This window comes from Python bivittatus, unplaced genomic scaffold (assembly GCF_059951505.1).
Source record: "Python bivittatus isolate LINGU-HERP-01145 unplaced genomic scaffold, Pbiv_v1 ctg000200_np1212, whole genome shotgun sequence".
NCBI classification, from domain to species: domain Eukaryota; kingdom Metazoa; phylum Chordata; class Lepidosauria; order Squamata; family Pythonidae; genus Python; species Python bivittatus.
The window spans coordinates 998,106-1,012,730 of NW_028277040.1; the positions used below are offsets into that span (position 1 = coordinate 998,106).

The following is a 14,625-nucleotide window of genomic DNA, read 5'->3' on the forward strand; positions in this document are numbered from 1 at the left end:
AGCCTGGGAGTTCTTCTGTGCATACTGAGGAGTCTTTGGGCCGGCTGTGGATTTCTTGCCTCCTAGGTGTGCTGTGCAATTCCCTGCAGCCTGCGTTGGAGTCACCCAGCCTGAAAGACCCTTAAGTGTACAGAAAAGGCTCCCTTGATCCCTGCTGGAGTTGCCTAGTCTGGGACCCCTTAACCAACACTGCAGAAGTAGGCCTCTCTCAGCATTCTATGAGTTCCTTGCCATTTTCATAAAGTCCTTTTTCAATTCCTTCTTTGAAATGACTAGTTTCCCAATTTCCACTTTTCTTTGTTATGAATATTGGAAGCAGAATACTGATCAATCATCTAGGGCAGGAGCACATAACTACTGTGGCTGGGACCATTATTAGAGCCACAGGGCATGTAGCCATGATGCTGGGATGTCATGTAAATTTACAATCTGTGTTTTGGTTGCTGGGGGGAGAGTAAGGGACAAAAATTGGCCTTGTTTGAGGGGTTGGGGGAGGGGAAGTCAATCTCTTAACATTCCACAAAGGTTAAGATATCCTTCTGGCTCCTGAAGCCCCCCAACAGTGTCCCCAAACTATCCCTGAATGTATGGTCATGCACTGATAGACTTAATTTCAATTGCAATTACGACTGTAGTAGAAAATGCTAGAGTTACTGACCTCCCTGGAAATGATCTTCGCTGTAGGGACATCACAGATATCAGACAAAGCAATGAAGTCCCCAAAAGATGACATCCTATCAGCGCCTGGGAAAAAAGTAATGTTTTCAAACTAGGAAACTCTCAGGAGTAAGATCCAAGTCATATATATAAGAAAAAACATAGTAGCTGGATGGAACCTCGCCCAGGAGGGGAGTTTCTTCTCTGCACAAGCTTATCATGCAAATCTAGCAATTTCCAGCATATCATTTTTTGAATGCTGCTTTCTGCAGGTTGGTATGGTCATACTTTTTCTATATATGTCCAGTCCACGATAAGTATGTGCAAGTGTGTATAGCAATTAAAGTTAGATCCATTCATTGTAGATTTTTAAAATATGTAGATGCCTTTTATTTGCTGCTTGAACAAATGACTTATCTTTCAACTATTTCATAACAACTGGCATTTATAAAGTAACTAAACAGCATGAGGTTGGTAGTCTTTTGTATAAGTTAGATGTGAGAAAATGCCAAATAAGCCTTAAACAATCTGGCTGCCACTGCTCTACACCATCATTATATGGATAGGAAGAGAGGTGATTCTACCAGAATGTTAAATGAAAAGATCTGGCCCTCTTTTGAGACCCCACTCACCTCTTGCTCTGGCATATGCAGTTGCCAAGGGTGTAAGAGTGGGATACAAGTCGTGCACCATGCAGACTTCAGCTTCTTCTTTGGTGAGGGGTACACCAACAGCGGCACCTAGTAGACAAAGTAAGTGAAAGATGGTAAGTCTCTTCTCAGAGGTCTGAAGGTGACTTTTCAAGTCACAAAGGTATGACATTATTTCACATGTTGTCCTGAGGCCTGCAGTGATTGTTTCTATTCCACTTTAATAATGCACATCACTTGCTACACACAACTTTGCTAAAAAGTCAATTTCTCTAACTAAAACCCTGAACATGTTTTTTACAAACCCATCTCAGAAATGCAGCATCTCTTAAAATGTGAGCTAACATGCAGCCTGAAGAAAATACACCAGCAAGCAACCAGACCAGAACTTGGAGTTTCAGTATTACCTGCTGGACTGACATGCTTGAAAGAGGTGGCGGCAGGAATGCCCAAGGCTTGTTTCAGCTCCCTGACCAACTGCCAGGCATTCAGAGCATCACACAGGTTTATGAATCCCGGGGAACCATTCAGAACTGTAAAGAGATGAAAAAGCTCACTCAGTCAAAAAGGCCATACTGTAGGCACTACAAGAATGTGTAAACTACAGCTGCCATCAATTCAGGCTCAGAACACCAGTTCTGAAAGGTCTACACCTTAATCCTACTGGCTGTAAGTTAGTGGTGGTTCTTACTTCTTCTGCTTAACAAAATTATGTCACCTTGCTGAATTCAGCTTAATTTTCTTACTGTAAGAGGAAAAAAAGATCTTTACAGAAGGTATCCAACATAAGAAGGAGCCAGCAGAAATATGCATAACTGTTTCTAATAGAGGCGAATATGTATAGCTCAGGGTTGAACTGTGGAGTCTTTGGGGTTTTCTGAGCTTGGTGGTTTTCTTGCAAATGTTTCATTACCCGGCTAGGTAACATCTTCAGTGAAGATGTTACCTAGCTGGGTAATGAAACGTTTGCAAGAAAAAAACCAAGCTCAGAGAACCCCAAGGACTCCATAACTGCTTCTGCTCCCTGGATAAACCCTACAGCATGCCCTACGTGCCTGATGTGTAAACAAACTCTGCCTGAAGGAAACCACTCTCAGCCCTGCAGAGGTTTCTACAGAGGGACATGATCTGTGTCTGGCTTATTTCAGATAAAGGCAATCACACATTGGCTTGGGGGTGTTATCAGGGTAAGCAGGACAGCGATCCCTAGTTATGTTCCCATTAGCCTCTTTATCCATACAGAAGCAAACCCCAGAACAGGACTATTAACTTGTAAAAATCAGATGCAGATACATTTGTTTTAAATAAATAGGATCCCTATCTAGGTTGAAATCTGAAAGTTACTATCTGAGGGAACAATGAAAGAAAGAAAAAAAGAGGTAAATCTGAGAATAAGGGTAGAGCCACAGACTAGAGCGCAAGAAGGTATATGAATAGTTGGGTATGGAAAAAGAGCTAGATGTTAAATGCATCTATCGATTTATCCTAGGGTTATATGAGGGCTGAAGTTTCATTTACTGATTTAAAATAATTTTATGTAAAACTAAGATTTAAAAATACATATATAAATCTTATATTCCAGAGTTCCAAGAAGTATTGGTATGCAATGTATGTCAAGTCACAGGCAGGGAAGAAAACTCCAAGTGAAATCTAAGTCTAATTATCAAGATTTCTACAGCAGCCCAGAGCAAGCAGTATAGTTTTCATACTTAACTCAGAAGAAGCAGAAGAGTTAAGCCTAGAGACACTTATTGGAAAGAAGTCTTCCAGTAAACATGAACCTGAACCTGTGTCTACCCAAGTCATAGTCCAACTTTACCAATTAGACTGTGCTGCCTCTACTGCTACCAAGAGCTGGGAATCAGATTTTAGAATCAACTCTAATCCTGCTTCCAACAGCATATTTGCTTTTTCAAAATAGAATCACAGAAGAGTCCCCTAGAGATGGAAGGAACCACTTAGGCCACTGAGCCTAAACCTCTGATCAGTACAGGAACCCAGGTCAAAGGATCCCTGAGAGATGGGGATCTGTTGAAGCCACAGCGTCAACACATCCACTGAAGGGAAGCCCACCATGTCTCTGGGTAATTAGTACTACTGTCAAACTGCTCTTACATTAGGACATTTTTGCTAACATTCAATTAGAATCTGTCTTGCAATAACTGAAATCCATTTTTCCGTATTCTGCACTATAGAATGAGAGAACAGGCCTTGATTTTCTTTGTGACATTCTTTCAGTGTTATCGTATATTATCTCAGTCTTGTCTTCTCAAGGCTAAACATTTCCAGTTCCTTCAATCTCCCTTCATAAGGTTTTGTCTCTAGTCCTCTGAGCATCCTCACTGTGTTTCTCTGAGCCTGCTTTACTTTGTCTTCATTATTTTTAAATGTGTTACCCAGAACTGAATATAATATTTGAGGTGAGTCTGACCAACACAGGGGGAAAAAAACAACAGAACTATAACTTCTTGTCATTTAAAAGCTTTGTTTTGTTGATGTAGCATAAGATTATATTTGCTTCTTTTGTAGGAACATCACACTGCTCACTCACATTCCATCTGAAATCAAATATGATTTACAAGTACTATTGCCCAGCCAAATATCCCCCATCCTATACCTGTGCATCTGATTTCTGTTTCCTAAGTGAAAACCTCTGCATTTGCCTCTCTTAAATTTCATTTTGTTATTTCAGTACATTTCTCCAGCTTCTCAAGATTGCTTGAATTTCATTTTCTCTTTTAGGGCATTAACTATCCCAATTAACTTTGGGGCATTTGGAAATCTGATAAACATTTTCTCTATGTCCTCATCCATGTAGTTAATAATTGTCAAAGGGTACAGCATTTGATATTTCTCATGAGTTTGATGAATAAGCACTTTCTGAGTACAATTTTCCACTCAATCCAGCACACATTTAACTAACTTGCTCATCAGAATATCGTGGAGAATTCTGTCAGATGCTTTGTCTTCATAATCATTGCATTTTTTTTCAAGATGCTTACAGGCTGAGCTCTTTATGATCTCTCTAGAATCTTCCCAGTTACTGAGGTCAGACTGAACTGGCCTTTAACTCCTGGGATCCTTCTTTCCCCCCTTTTTGAAGACGGGGGTCCTGTGGGCACTTGTTCTATTCTCCACATAGCAAAGCTTTAGCCAGACTATCAGTACACTGCTTCAGATGCTACAGTGCAATTCATCAGGCACCAGAGATTTAAACTTAAAAACTCAGGCAGTTTTAAGCATAAGCTATTAGCATAATGAAAATAATGAAACTGACCTACCTGACAAAATTATTGTGAAGACTATGGCAACTTATTATACTTGAAATACTTTGAACACTATTGCTATTTATTAATGATCCTGCTGCAGCGCCTTCAGAGTGGATTTGGAGTGCATCTTACCTGAGAGAGGAAGTTGAGGCCTCAAAGTATAGAGTTGAGCAGGAGTCTGATGGGGATTCATGCCGTATCTCAGTGGAAGTTGAGATACTCCTTTGCTGTATTCTTTCCTAAAGTAGTCAGAAATTGCCGTATCGTACTGAGCAGTGTGAGTAAAGGCCTACAAAAAGTGTGACAGAGATGCAGCTGTCATCAAGGTATTTAAAAAACAAAGGTTGTAATAGGCACACTATATAGATTGTGATAAGTTACCTTCAATGCCAGCTGACGCCGAGTTTCCAAACTGGTATCTTTACCAGTGAAGTTTTTCATTTCCTTTGCTACAGTAGTATAATCCCCAGGATCACAAACAACAGTCACACGGGCATGATTTTTTGCTGCAGCTCTCAGTAAAGCAACACCTCCTGTGATAAAAGGAAACACAGAAAATATCATATACGCACTTCAGACACCAGCTCACTGTCTTTCACATCTACAATTTATAGCACAGGTATTACAGTCAGCCTTCCAATAACTCAAAAGAATGTATTACTAACAGAACCCACACAACAATATATCTGCAACCATTTCTGAATTGCCTTCTCAAAATAATGCAACAATAACTTTTAAAAAAAGTCTAGCACGGACATTTGTTTCACAGTTTCCAGAGGAATCATTCTGTTTGCATTATACTTTCATTCATGGGGATCAGGGGATCCTGCCCTCCCCTCATGAGAGTGAGCAGCATTCAGAAAGCAAACCAGGCCAAGTGCCAGGACACACTGGTTGACCAAGATGCAGCTATGGCCATCTCAACTGTCCCAGGAGGAGGGACGGAAGAGAAAGGAAACCAACAGCTAAGCTAGTAGCACTGGAAGCTGTAGAACTGTATCAAGCCCATGGAGACATACCACCTGGTCCATGAAGCCCCACCATTTCACAGAGAGTTGGAAAAGAATACAAGACTGGCAAGGCCATCTGATCCATGGCTGCGTGGAGGAAACAGGACAAAGGACTATCAAGATGTGTTTGAATCCCTTTCTCTCAAACTGAAGCATGAGGAAGGAAGGTTGTGTCTGCCTCCTTTCTCTAAGGAAGAATAAATGTGGCAAAGTTTTCTCCTGCTTCCCACTAAAACATTCACGTTTGTGCAGTACTGTGAAGTCATGCTTAAATGTTCCTTCATTAAAATTCTGATTTACAAAAAAATGTGCACATTAGCAAAAAACAGATGTGCAATCTTCTTATATAGTGGAGGGAAATTACCTGTACATTAACTTCCACTTGCAGTCTATGCACAGATCAATCACAGGCTGACCACCTCAGTGGAACTGAGGCCTAAAGATGTCAATACAGTAACTGATGCCACAAAGGAAGATGAAGAGAGAAAAGAATACAGTTGGAACACAATTACCACTCATTGTTTGATATCTGAACCATGTTATTATAGACAAGAGGAAATATACAATTGAATACTTAGTCTCAAAAAGCTCAGAGACTCCAGACAAACCCAATACTGTCAACATAAGCTACCCCTTTAAAACAATATCAGTCTCACAAAATCTGATCCAGTGGAAACAGTGATTCATGACATTTCATCACCCACTGATACCAAATAATCTGTCAGAATCAAAAGTCTTGCCTTCACAGACATTTAATGCTATCACATGCAAATCAGATCAATGTGCACGTTGATCTCTCTCTTTAATATACCTCCATACTAGCAAAAGGGGGGGAGGCACTAACAGGAGTTTGCCAAAGCAAACTGGCAAGGAAATTCCTAAAGGTGTTTTTCTCTAATTTAACAACATGCACTGGGCTAACCTGATAAGGGAACAAGAATGAACAAAACCCTTCTACTGGTGGAACCTGAAATAACAAACGTAACGATATAGGAATCTGCAGGAGTACCTGCAACGCTTGTGGCACAGTTCTGCTCCTGCACGAAATAACCTGGCATATATTTGCAGCATGTGCAAGCTTGCAGAAGTTCTTGAAAAAGTCAAAAGAATGGTCACACTTCAGCCGATGAGAGAGGATTTATCAGATGAAAGAAAGAAGAAAACAACTCTCTCTGATACTCAAGCAAAGGATTAAAAGTGACAACCAAAAATGAGATACAAAAGATATTTTGCACCACTGGAACTCACTGTTTTTGCATCCTACTATCAGCAGGTCTTTGAAAAAGGCACAAAGTAGTAACGATTTTAATTTCTACAACATATTTTGGAGGACAAACTCTGCAAACTTTTAGGAAAGCTGCTAACAACTTTCTCTTTCACAAGATGGTAGAAGGCACAAGAGGTTCAGCTACCCTTCACTTCTTGCTGATCACTAGGAAAGACTTAATGAAGTATCAGCAGAAAGAATACTGGGGAGAGAAATCATGTAATAACTAGTTCTTGACTTCAAGGAAAACAGAAACTGAGCACAAATATGTATATTGGATATTAACAAGGTCAATTCCAACAATAATAAGTAGGCAGGGGAAGTTAATGAAGAAAGGAGTTGAATATGGCAAAGTGTTATCAGGTAATGAAGAAAAGTTAGAGCTTTTAAACTTTATTTTTGTTCACTCTTATCCAACAAGAAGGTATCCATCTCACCAGGCAATTGGAAAGAGCAAGGTGAAATGGTAGGATTGACATGCGACCATTGAATATCTCTTGATTCTGAATGAATTTAAATCTCTTATCTTCAAATGAAGAAAAAAGACCCAGGGAATTAATGAGGACAGATTGAAGGAACCGGGAATGTTTAGCCTTGAGAATAGAAGGCTGAGGAGGGACATGACAGTGCTCTTCAAATATCTGGAATGATCAAGATCAAGACTCTGCTCCACAGTTGCAGAGTGCAGGATGCAAAATGATGGGTTCAAGTTCCAGGAAGGCAGATCCCAATTAAATGCTAGAAAAAAATTCTAACAGCAATAGTAGCTCAATAGCAGAACCCTTTTACTCAATGAATTAAAGCCATGTATTGGGATACTCTGATTTAGATCCCTTCACTGAGGAGAGACTAGGACTCAGTAGCCTGTGTGATCCCTTCCAACTCAATAATTCTAAATCTGTCCTTGGCAGAGTATCATTCAACAAGGTTCATGGAAGGAAATATATGTGAACACAATATGTGAAGGCTGTTTTCACTTAAGAGGTGTTGGTACCCACAAAGTACTGACTCAAAGCAAAATGTGTTTGCAATACATAGTCCATATTGACTTACCAATGTCAATCTGTTCAACAGCTTCTTGGATAGTTACATTTGGGGAGGCCACCGTTTTGACAAACGGGTAGAGATTACAAACTACAACTCTAGAAAAAGAAGCATGGAGTAATTTTAAATTAAATCCAAAAGACAGAACTATCATCTGCACAAGTGTTCCCCCAAAACATCACATGACGTTCTGCTGACCCAAGAATTTTTATCATGTCTCAGTGTAATGCAACTGTCATTTTATCCCCGCCATGGCCCATGAAGAGTCTCACGCTAGTTAAGACTCCCATGAATCAACACCTGACAATTGCTTTCAGGAAGTTCAAAACACTGGTATTTTGGTGATAGGGATCTTCCTAAAGTTTCTATCTAGTATGGCCAAAGGAAGAGCCCTGCAATAAGCTAGGGAAAAGCACTTCTGTGATCATGGGCTTCCTGCAGGTTAATACATGCTGCTGATACTATTAATCCCTCAGATTTCACTAATGGAATGTTTTGGGAACTTGCCTACATCAAACCAATGGTCTGCCTCCGTTATATGCTGCTTCTAGGGTGTTTGTAAACTAAGGAAAATAAATAGAGGGGGAATAGCCCAAGTAATGATAATTTCTCAGATATATTCCAAATAGGATGCTATTCATCCACCAGCAGTAAGGGGCTTAATTCTATTGAAAAATGGGATAATATTAACCAAAAGTTGAGTACAGCAACACTTACAGCTTCTACTTTCACAATGACTGCCTTCTGTTATAATCCAGCATTTGACATACATCAGAGTGCCTGACAAAAACTTTAAAGAAGCTTTGTCAGGGCAAAGTGGGAGAGGAGGTCTTATTGACCTCCAGAGAGAAGTGCTGCCAGAAATTTAGCTTGAAAGAGTTTTAGTGAGTCTTCCAAGTGCCAGAGGCATGGAAAACTACCAAGTGCAAATATCCCAAAGTCCGTTAGATGGCAGCAAAGCAATTCAGAACATTCTTAACACACCTTTCCAAAAGAGCTGTGCATTTCAGACTGAAATATTTTTATAACTGTTTGCTTTGATTTATTATTCAAGCTGTAGCTATGGTTGACTTATTTTCCCAGAACTGATAGCTCACAAATGGTTTTCTTTCAGATTTATATACTAATGTTTATTTCGTTTCACTCTTCCATAAGGGTCAATAAACCATATACAATAAAACACCATCCACCCGTGTGCTCTACACTGTGAAGTACTGAGCCCAATTACTTTTTGAAACTATGCTGTTTTATTGGAAAAGGAACATTCTTATTAAAGGATGTTGTGCTATTAAGAGTGGTATTAACTTTAAAATAGTACCATGTTTAAAACCGGAATACCAAGCATTTTATTTGTATATCTTCTTGGAATACATATGACTCCAATACTGGATTCACCGAATTTCATTTTTCTTTCAATGGTTGATTAAAGAAATGGACAAGAGTTATGTAGTGGCAGACAAAGGAAAGTGACAGACCAAAATCTCAGCATCAAAGACTGGCCCTGAAACTTTGTACTCTTACTTCTGAAGTTGATTTACATGTTGAAATCCAAATAAAGCTAGGTAAATCTCAAAAGGGTATATTTGCCAGTGTTTCAAAACAAATGATGAGAAGTCAAGATTTGTCAATCTCTTGCATAATTATAAGGAACCGTCCTTTCACAAAAAAAGCATCAATTCTGAAAATGTGTGTGCACCCACACACAGAGAAGAGAGGTATTTTATATTGGAAAACAAACTTTAATCTCTATACAAGTTAGCTTCCATCAACTGATGTCAAAGGTTTACTTCATAATTATTTATTAACTCACAAACTACCCTTTTTACCTTACAAGGCTGAAATCCAATTTTTCCATGTCAGTTTTATCTTGTGGAATGTCACGAGCCAGGATGCCTAGTTTTTGTATGAGGAAAAAGAAGGAAATGTTCAGAAAGTGTAAGACAGTCCAGTGACCCCCAAACCCATGCTAAAGATGGCCAGTGGGGAACTGCAGTATGACCTATAAGAAAATCAGATGAATATAGTTGGTGTATGAAGAAAAAAATATATCATCACATTCTTCTGTAAAGATTTTACTTCTGAAAGACAGGCTCGCTTCTCTTCTTCTAACCCTAGCTATCCCAATATTGCTTTGAAACATCCCAAGAAGTAATCTATTAAAAATGTAAACTGAGAAACGCTATCTGCAATGCACACTATCATAAGTTATTCTATAGAAGACTTAATTTCAGTCTTTGATGTGTGAAAGAAGGTGTCACAGAAGAGATTTCTATCATGTTGAAGAAATGCATTTGTATGGAAGCATCTTTTATGTTCCCAGCTGACAGTCTGAACTGATGTAACTGTGACACAAGTTAGCCATCTGAATAACACCAGTTTTCCATCAACCTTCCCCAACTGGCTGTTCTTAAAATGCACTGGACTTCAATCCCCTGAATCCCTTCAACATCCCCATTTTGGCTAAAATAATGATGAGAGTAAAAGCCCCAAACAGCTAAAGGCAACAGGTTGAGGAAAGCTGCTATAGATCAACTGGAACTTCAATCAATCCATCTTTTTGCAGATGCCATGCAAATTAAAGGATCAATTTCCTGTAAGAGAATATGTTCTTTATTATTAACTGTATTTTCATTGCATATTCATTCACAACAGAATTATCAACAGAGTAATATACTGATACAAACATACCTGCATGCACTGCAGGATGAAGAGTTTTCACACGTCCACCCAGCATTTCTGGAAAGCCAGTAAGATCGGAAACATCACTGTTCAAAAAAGGAGAGAGGAATAAAAACATTATATAGCCCCTACAGCATTCATGTAACGCAAGGGTCAGCATCCTACCTTCAGTTTCGCTGCCTCTGGATTGCTTTATTATTTACAAGAATACGTTAAGTCATACATCAAAAGCAAAGTGCCTGCTCTGTGGAATAAAGAATGATGGATACCATTTGCTTGCATGAGTTTCAACTTATTTCATGGCAAACTGGGATTCTTTGGGAGAAAGTGAAGGACTATTAATACTTTTGGCCATGTCTGTACCACCTGTAGAACATTTTGTATCAATTTTCCCTCAGATTGTAGCTTGGTGTAAATTGTATTGATTTGTTCCATAGACTGTTCCACTGTTATTGTCTCTTTGAAATTTTGCATCCATTTTTTATCTGTTCTGTCTCCATGTCATATTTAAGTAACAATTTGTAAATACATCCTAATAAATAACTTTGATTCTGTTTAAGTATTTCAAATTTTGTCATCTTTTTCAGGGACCCTCCTTCTTTAAGATCGCATTTTTTCAGCTATTTGCAAATACATTAACCATGGTAGATTCCTTCCTTTATTAAGCAATTCTTGTTGTGTCTTTAGTCTGTTTCTTGGGTCTAGATGTATTATGTTGGCATATGTAATCAGTTCCTTCTTACTGTAATTGTTTTTGAAATAAAAATCATTTGGCGTTAATGGTGAAATCATTCGACTTACCCTTGCTTTTAAGGAATTCCAAATTTTTCACAAAATGCATTTGTGATGGTCAATTTTTATATTTGCAGCATATACACAGTGATTTTTCCAAGCTGTAGTCAGGAATTCCTATTTTGTTTTTCGGATACAAGGCAGAAGTTGAAAGAGAATTATTTATTCTAAGCCAGCCTTATAATTCAGTGAGTGAGAATCTGAGTGCAAGTAATGAAGTCCAGTGTATAGAATGCTACTTGGATACAAAAATGGGTAAATTTTAAAGAATAATTAAGAGTAAAACCTCTGACCTTGGAGAACTAAAGCTGCTTCTAACATAAATATATTTTCCAAACTGATTGCCATTATTGATACCCACACTTCTTTTGCACTCTCCAGAACATTATAATTTTTTTATTTTTTCTGTTCTGATAAATTTGCCACTTCTTAAGACACTATATACATTATATAATTTTACTAAGGCATAGAATTACAGTCTGGACTTGGGTAGCAGACTCAAACTTTGTAGGAGACAAGTACCCATGGGAGAGGTACAATGCTTACTCTTGGAATAATACTTAGTACAGTAAAATGTTGATTTAATGGACCATTTTGGAGAGAAAGGACAACTCTTTATGTCACTGATGTAATTTATGTCACATGTAATTGATATTGTTATCTGCATCAATTTACCTCATTTATGTAGTTATGCGATCAGGCAAATGACATAAATGGCATGCCACACAGTCACGTATGGGAGATGGGTAACTATATAAATTTACCAAATAAATAAATAGACATGAATGATATAAAGCATTAATTACGCACTTATGCAAATGCAACTGTCTGCTTTGGAAACAACAGAGTTGGCTTGTTAGGGGATGAAGTCTAAAGTAAAAAATTGTCCACTACATTCAAAATCACTGATTCTGGAGATTAATGTTTCATTATATTCTATAAATAGTTGCTTAATATTCCTCTGGCTTTATGTACTTATTTCTTTTAACTGTAGAAACACTCATGAAATAATCCATAATATCAAAAGAACAGAAAAGCTTTCAACATATTTCAGAAAAGGAGGCTTTTTGAACCTCTAATAAGAGTTGGATGCCTTTCACATTTTCTTCCTCAAATTTTTAACTGAGAGACTATCCTTAGAAGATACATAAAACTAAGGTAGTTTATTCTGAGACAGACCATTCTGGATTTCTTTGGAAGGAAGAGTGGTATATTAAATAAACACATAGCAATCAATAACTTCTAAGAACGCTCAATATTTAGAATAAAATAATTTAAGTCAATATCATTTTTTACATCAACGTTCAGAGTCATCCTGGTCAATGCCCTTCCACAAGCTGAGCACAGCAGATGAGGATTCTTTGCCATTCCCATTGTTTCTGTTCCTTTGTGTGCTGTGGAGTTACCCTTCCAAATGGTGTGCTTGACAACTTAGTAATGTCTTTCTTAACCCAATTTCTTGCCAGCTCAGCAGAACAGAGGACTATCCTCCCCTGAGCTGACAGATTCTGGTATCTCCAGAAGAGCCACTAAATTCACTGTAATGGCCATTGGTATCAGAAGTCCAATTCTTAGGAATGTTGATCAGTACAATACTTTTTAATGTAAGTATTTGACTATAATTTTTGGTTATATGTAATGGATTTGTTGTTTTCTGGAATATTTGCTTTGGTCTTTGATCATAACATTAATAACATATTTCAACTACTCTATTCTAATCATAGGATCAACTGTTCAGTTATATCTACTAAATTGTATTTGCCTTCCTGTGCTAAGAGCTCAAGCTCATCTTAAATATTTCCTATACTCAATATAAATTGCATGAAAATTCTTCACAATAGTAGCTTGAAACTTTTCTCTGAGATACTTAACTTCCATTCACAATCTTCATCTCCAAATCCCATAAGATTCTATTTAAAGTCTAAGCAAACCTATGATGCTTCAGTTACACACATTTTTTAATAGACCAGGTAAGGTACAACCCATCTCATGCCAGCAGTTTATCATCCATCTAGTCCCCTGAAATAGAAATCAAGTATTTCCTGTAAATACCATAAATATTCTTATATTCCTTGCCCATCCTCTTCCAAGAACTGGAAAAATGGATTGAGCTAGACATCTTGATCCCCCAGGATCTTGAATTTTAATTCCTTTATCTTCAAAATCCAAGATGATTGGGTTGTAGTTGCCCCCAGAAATATAATTTGTCCTGACATAGGTTTGCAGGAAGGTAAAACTGTCAGGGGACTTGAGAAATCCTGAAAATTCCTGTCACATTCCTTTTCTGCATTCCTATTTGATAAACCTAGGCACTTTTCTTCTTTCCGTTTTTCATAGTAGTAAGTTGCCAACAACTACAAGCCTTTCTGTCCTCTTGCTGGGTGTGGCTGCTTCTCTCTATCCTTTAGGTATCGACCATCCTACCTCCTGTTCAGCAGTATCCCTTTTTGCCCCTGAAGACTCAGAACATTTTTTTTTTTTTTTTTTGCAAACATCTAAAAGCAATTTCTGAGTTCCAAAGTACAAAGTATCTTCTTTTCCTCTTGTTTCTGGTTCTCTCTCATCCACTGTTCTTGCTTCCTTAGTTTGATTTTCTTCCTACCAGAGGGTCTCCATTCCTTGATTTGATCAATCTTTATCTTGGCTGGTGTGGGTCTTCCGGGCTGTGTGGCCGTGTTCTGGAAGTTTTGTTTCCTAACATTTCACCAGCATCTGTGACCGGCATCTTCAGAGGGCAGGAGCACAGACAGGAGCAGTTCTCTCTGTGCCCAGGTGAAACGTTAGGAAACAAAACTTCCAGAATACGGCCATGCAGCCCAGAAGACCCACACCAGCCATCGTATTCCGGCCGTGAAAGCCTTCGGCAATCTTTATCTTCTCACATCAGTTTAAGTGTGGCCACTCATTGCTTCCATTTTTTTTTTTGTACTTTTCTTCAAACACTACTGTGTTGAGGGGGAGGTTGGTTGCACAAACATAAAGTTTGCTCATCTAGGATCAAATTTCGTTTGCTATGTGAAACAACAATCCAATTAAGAGAATACAGAACCAGGGCAGATCAATTACTTTCAGGTACTCAGTGTGAAATGTGATCTCATGAACAACTTTTACCTGACATTCAAACCTGCATCCCGAAGGACTTTTGCTGTTCCTCCAGAGGCAACCAAAGCCAAACCCAAAGAATTCAGACATTTTGCAAATTCCACCAGACCGGTTTTATCTGAAACACTAAATAAAGCTAAAAAGAAAGTAAAACA

The 14,625-nt window shown here is 38.3% G+C and overlaps 1 protein-coding gene across 2 annotated transcripts in view; it reads right to left on the bottom strand.

The window, feature by feature from the left end:
• ATIC (5-aminoimidazole-4-carboxamide ribonucleotide formyltransferase/IMP cyclohydrolase) overlaps nt 1-14,625 on the bottom strand; it is a 30,583-nt gene that overhangs the window by 12,829 nt on the left and 3,129 nt on the right. For both annotated transcript variants that reach the window (XM_007424270.4, XM_007424269.4), the window contains exons 2-10: nt 14,480-14,606; nt 10,586-10,662; nt 9,724-9,790; nt 7,907-7,995; nt 4,958-5,109; nt 4,709-4,865; nt 1,715-1,840; nt 1,290-1,397; nt 659-744 (exon numbers count right to left, since the gene is read on the bottom strand). In XM_007424270.4, the coding sequence (XP_007424332.1) occupies nt 659-744; nt 1,290-1,397; nt 1,715-1,840; nt 4,709-4,865; nt 4,958-5,109; nt 7,907-7,995; nt 9,724-9,790; nt 10,586-10,662; nt 14,480-14,606 (989 nt within the window). The remainder of the gene's footprint in view (nt 1-658; nt 745-1,289; nt 1,398-1,714; nt 1,841-4,708; nt 4,866-4,957; nt 5,110-7,906; nt 7,996-9,723; nt 9,791-10,585; nt 10,663-14,479; nt 14,607-14,625) is intronic.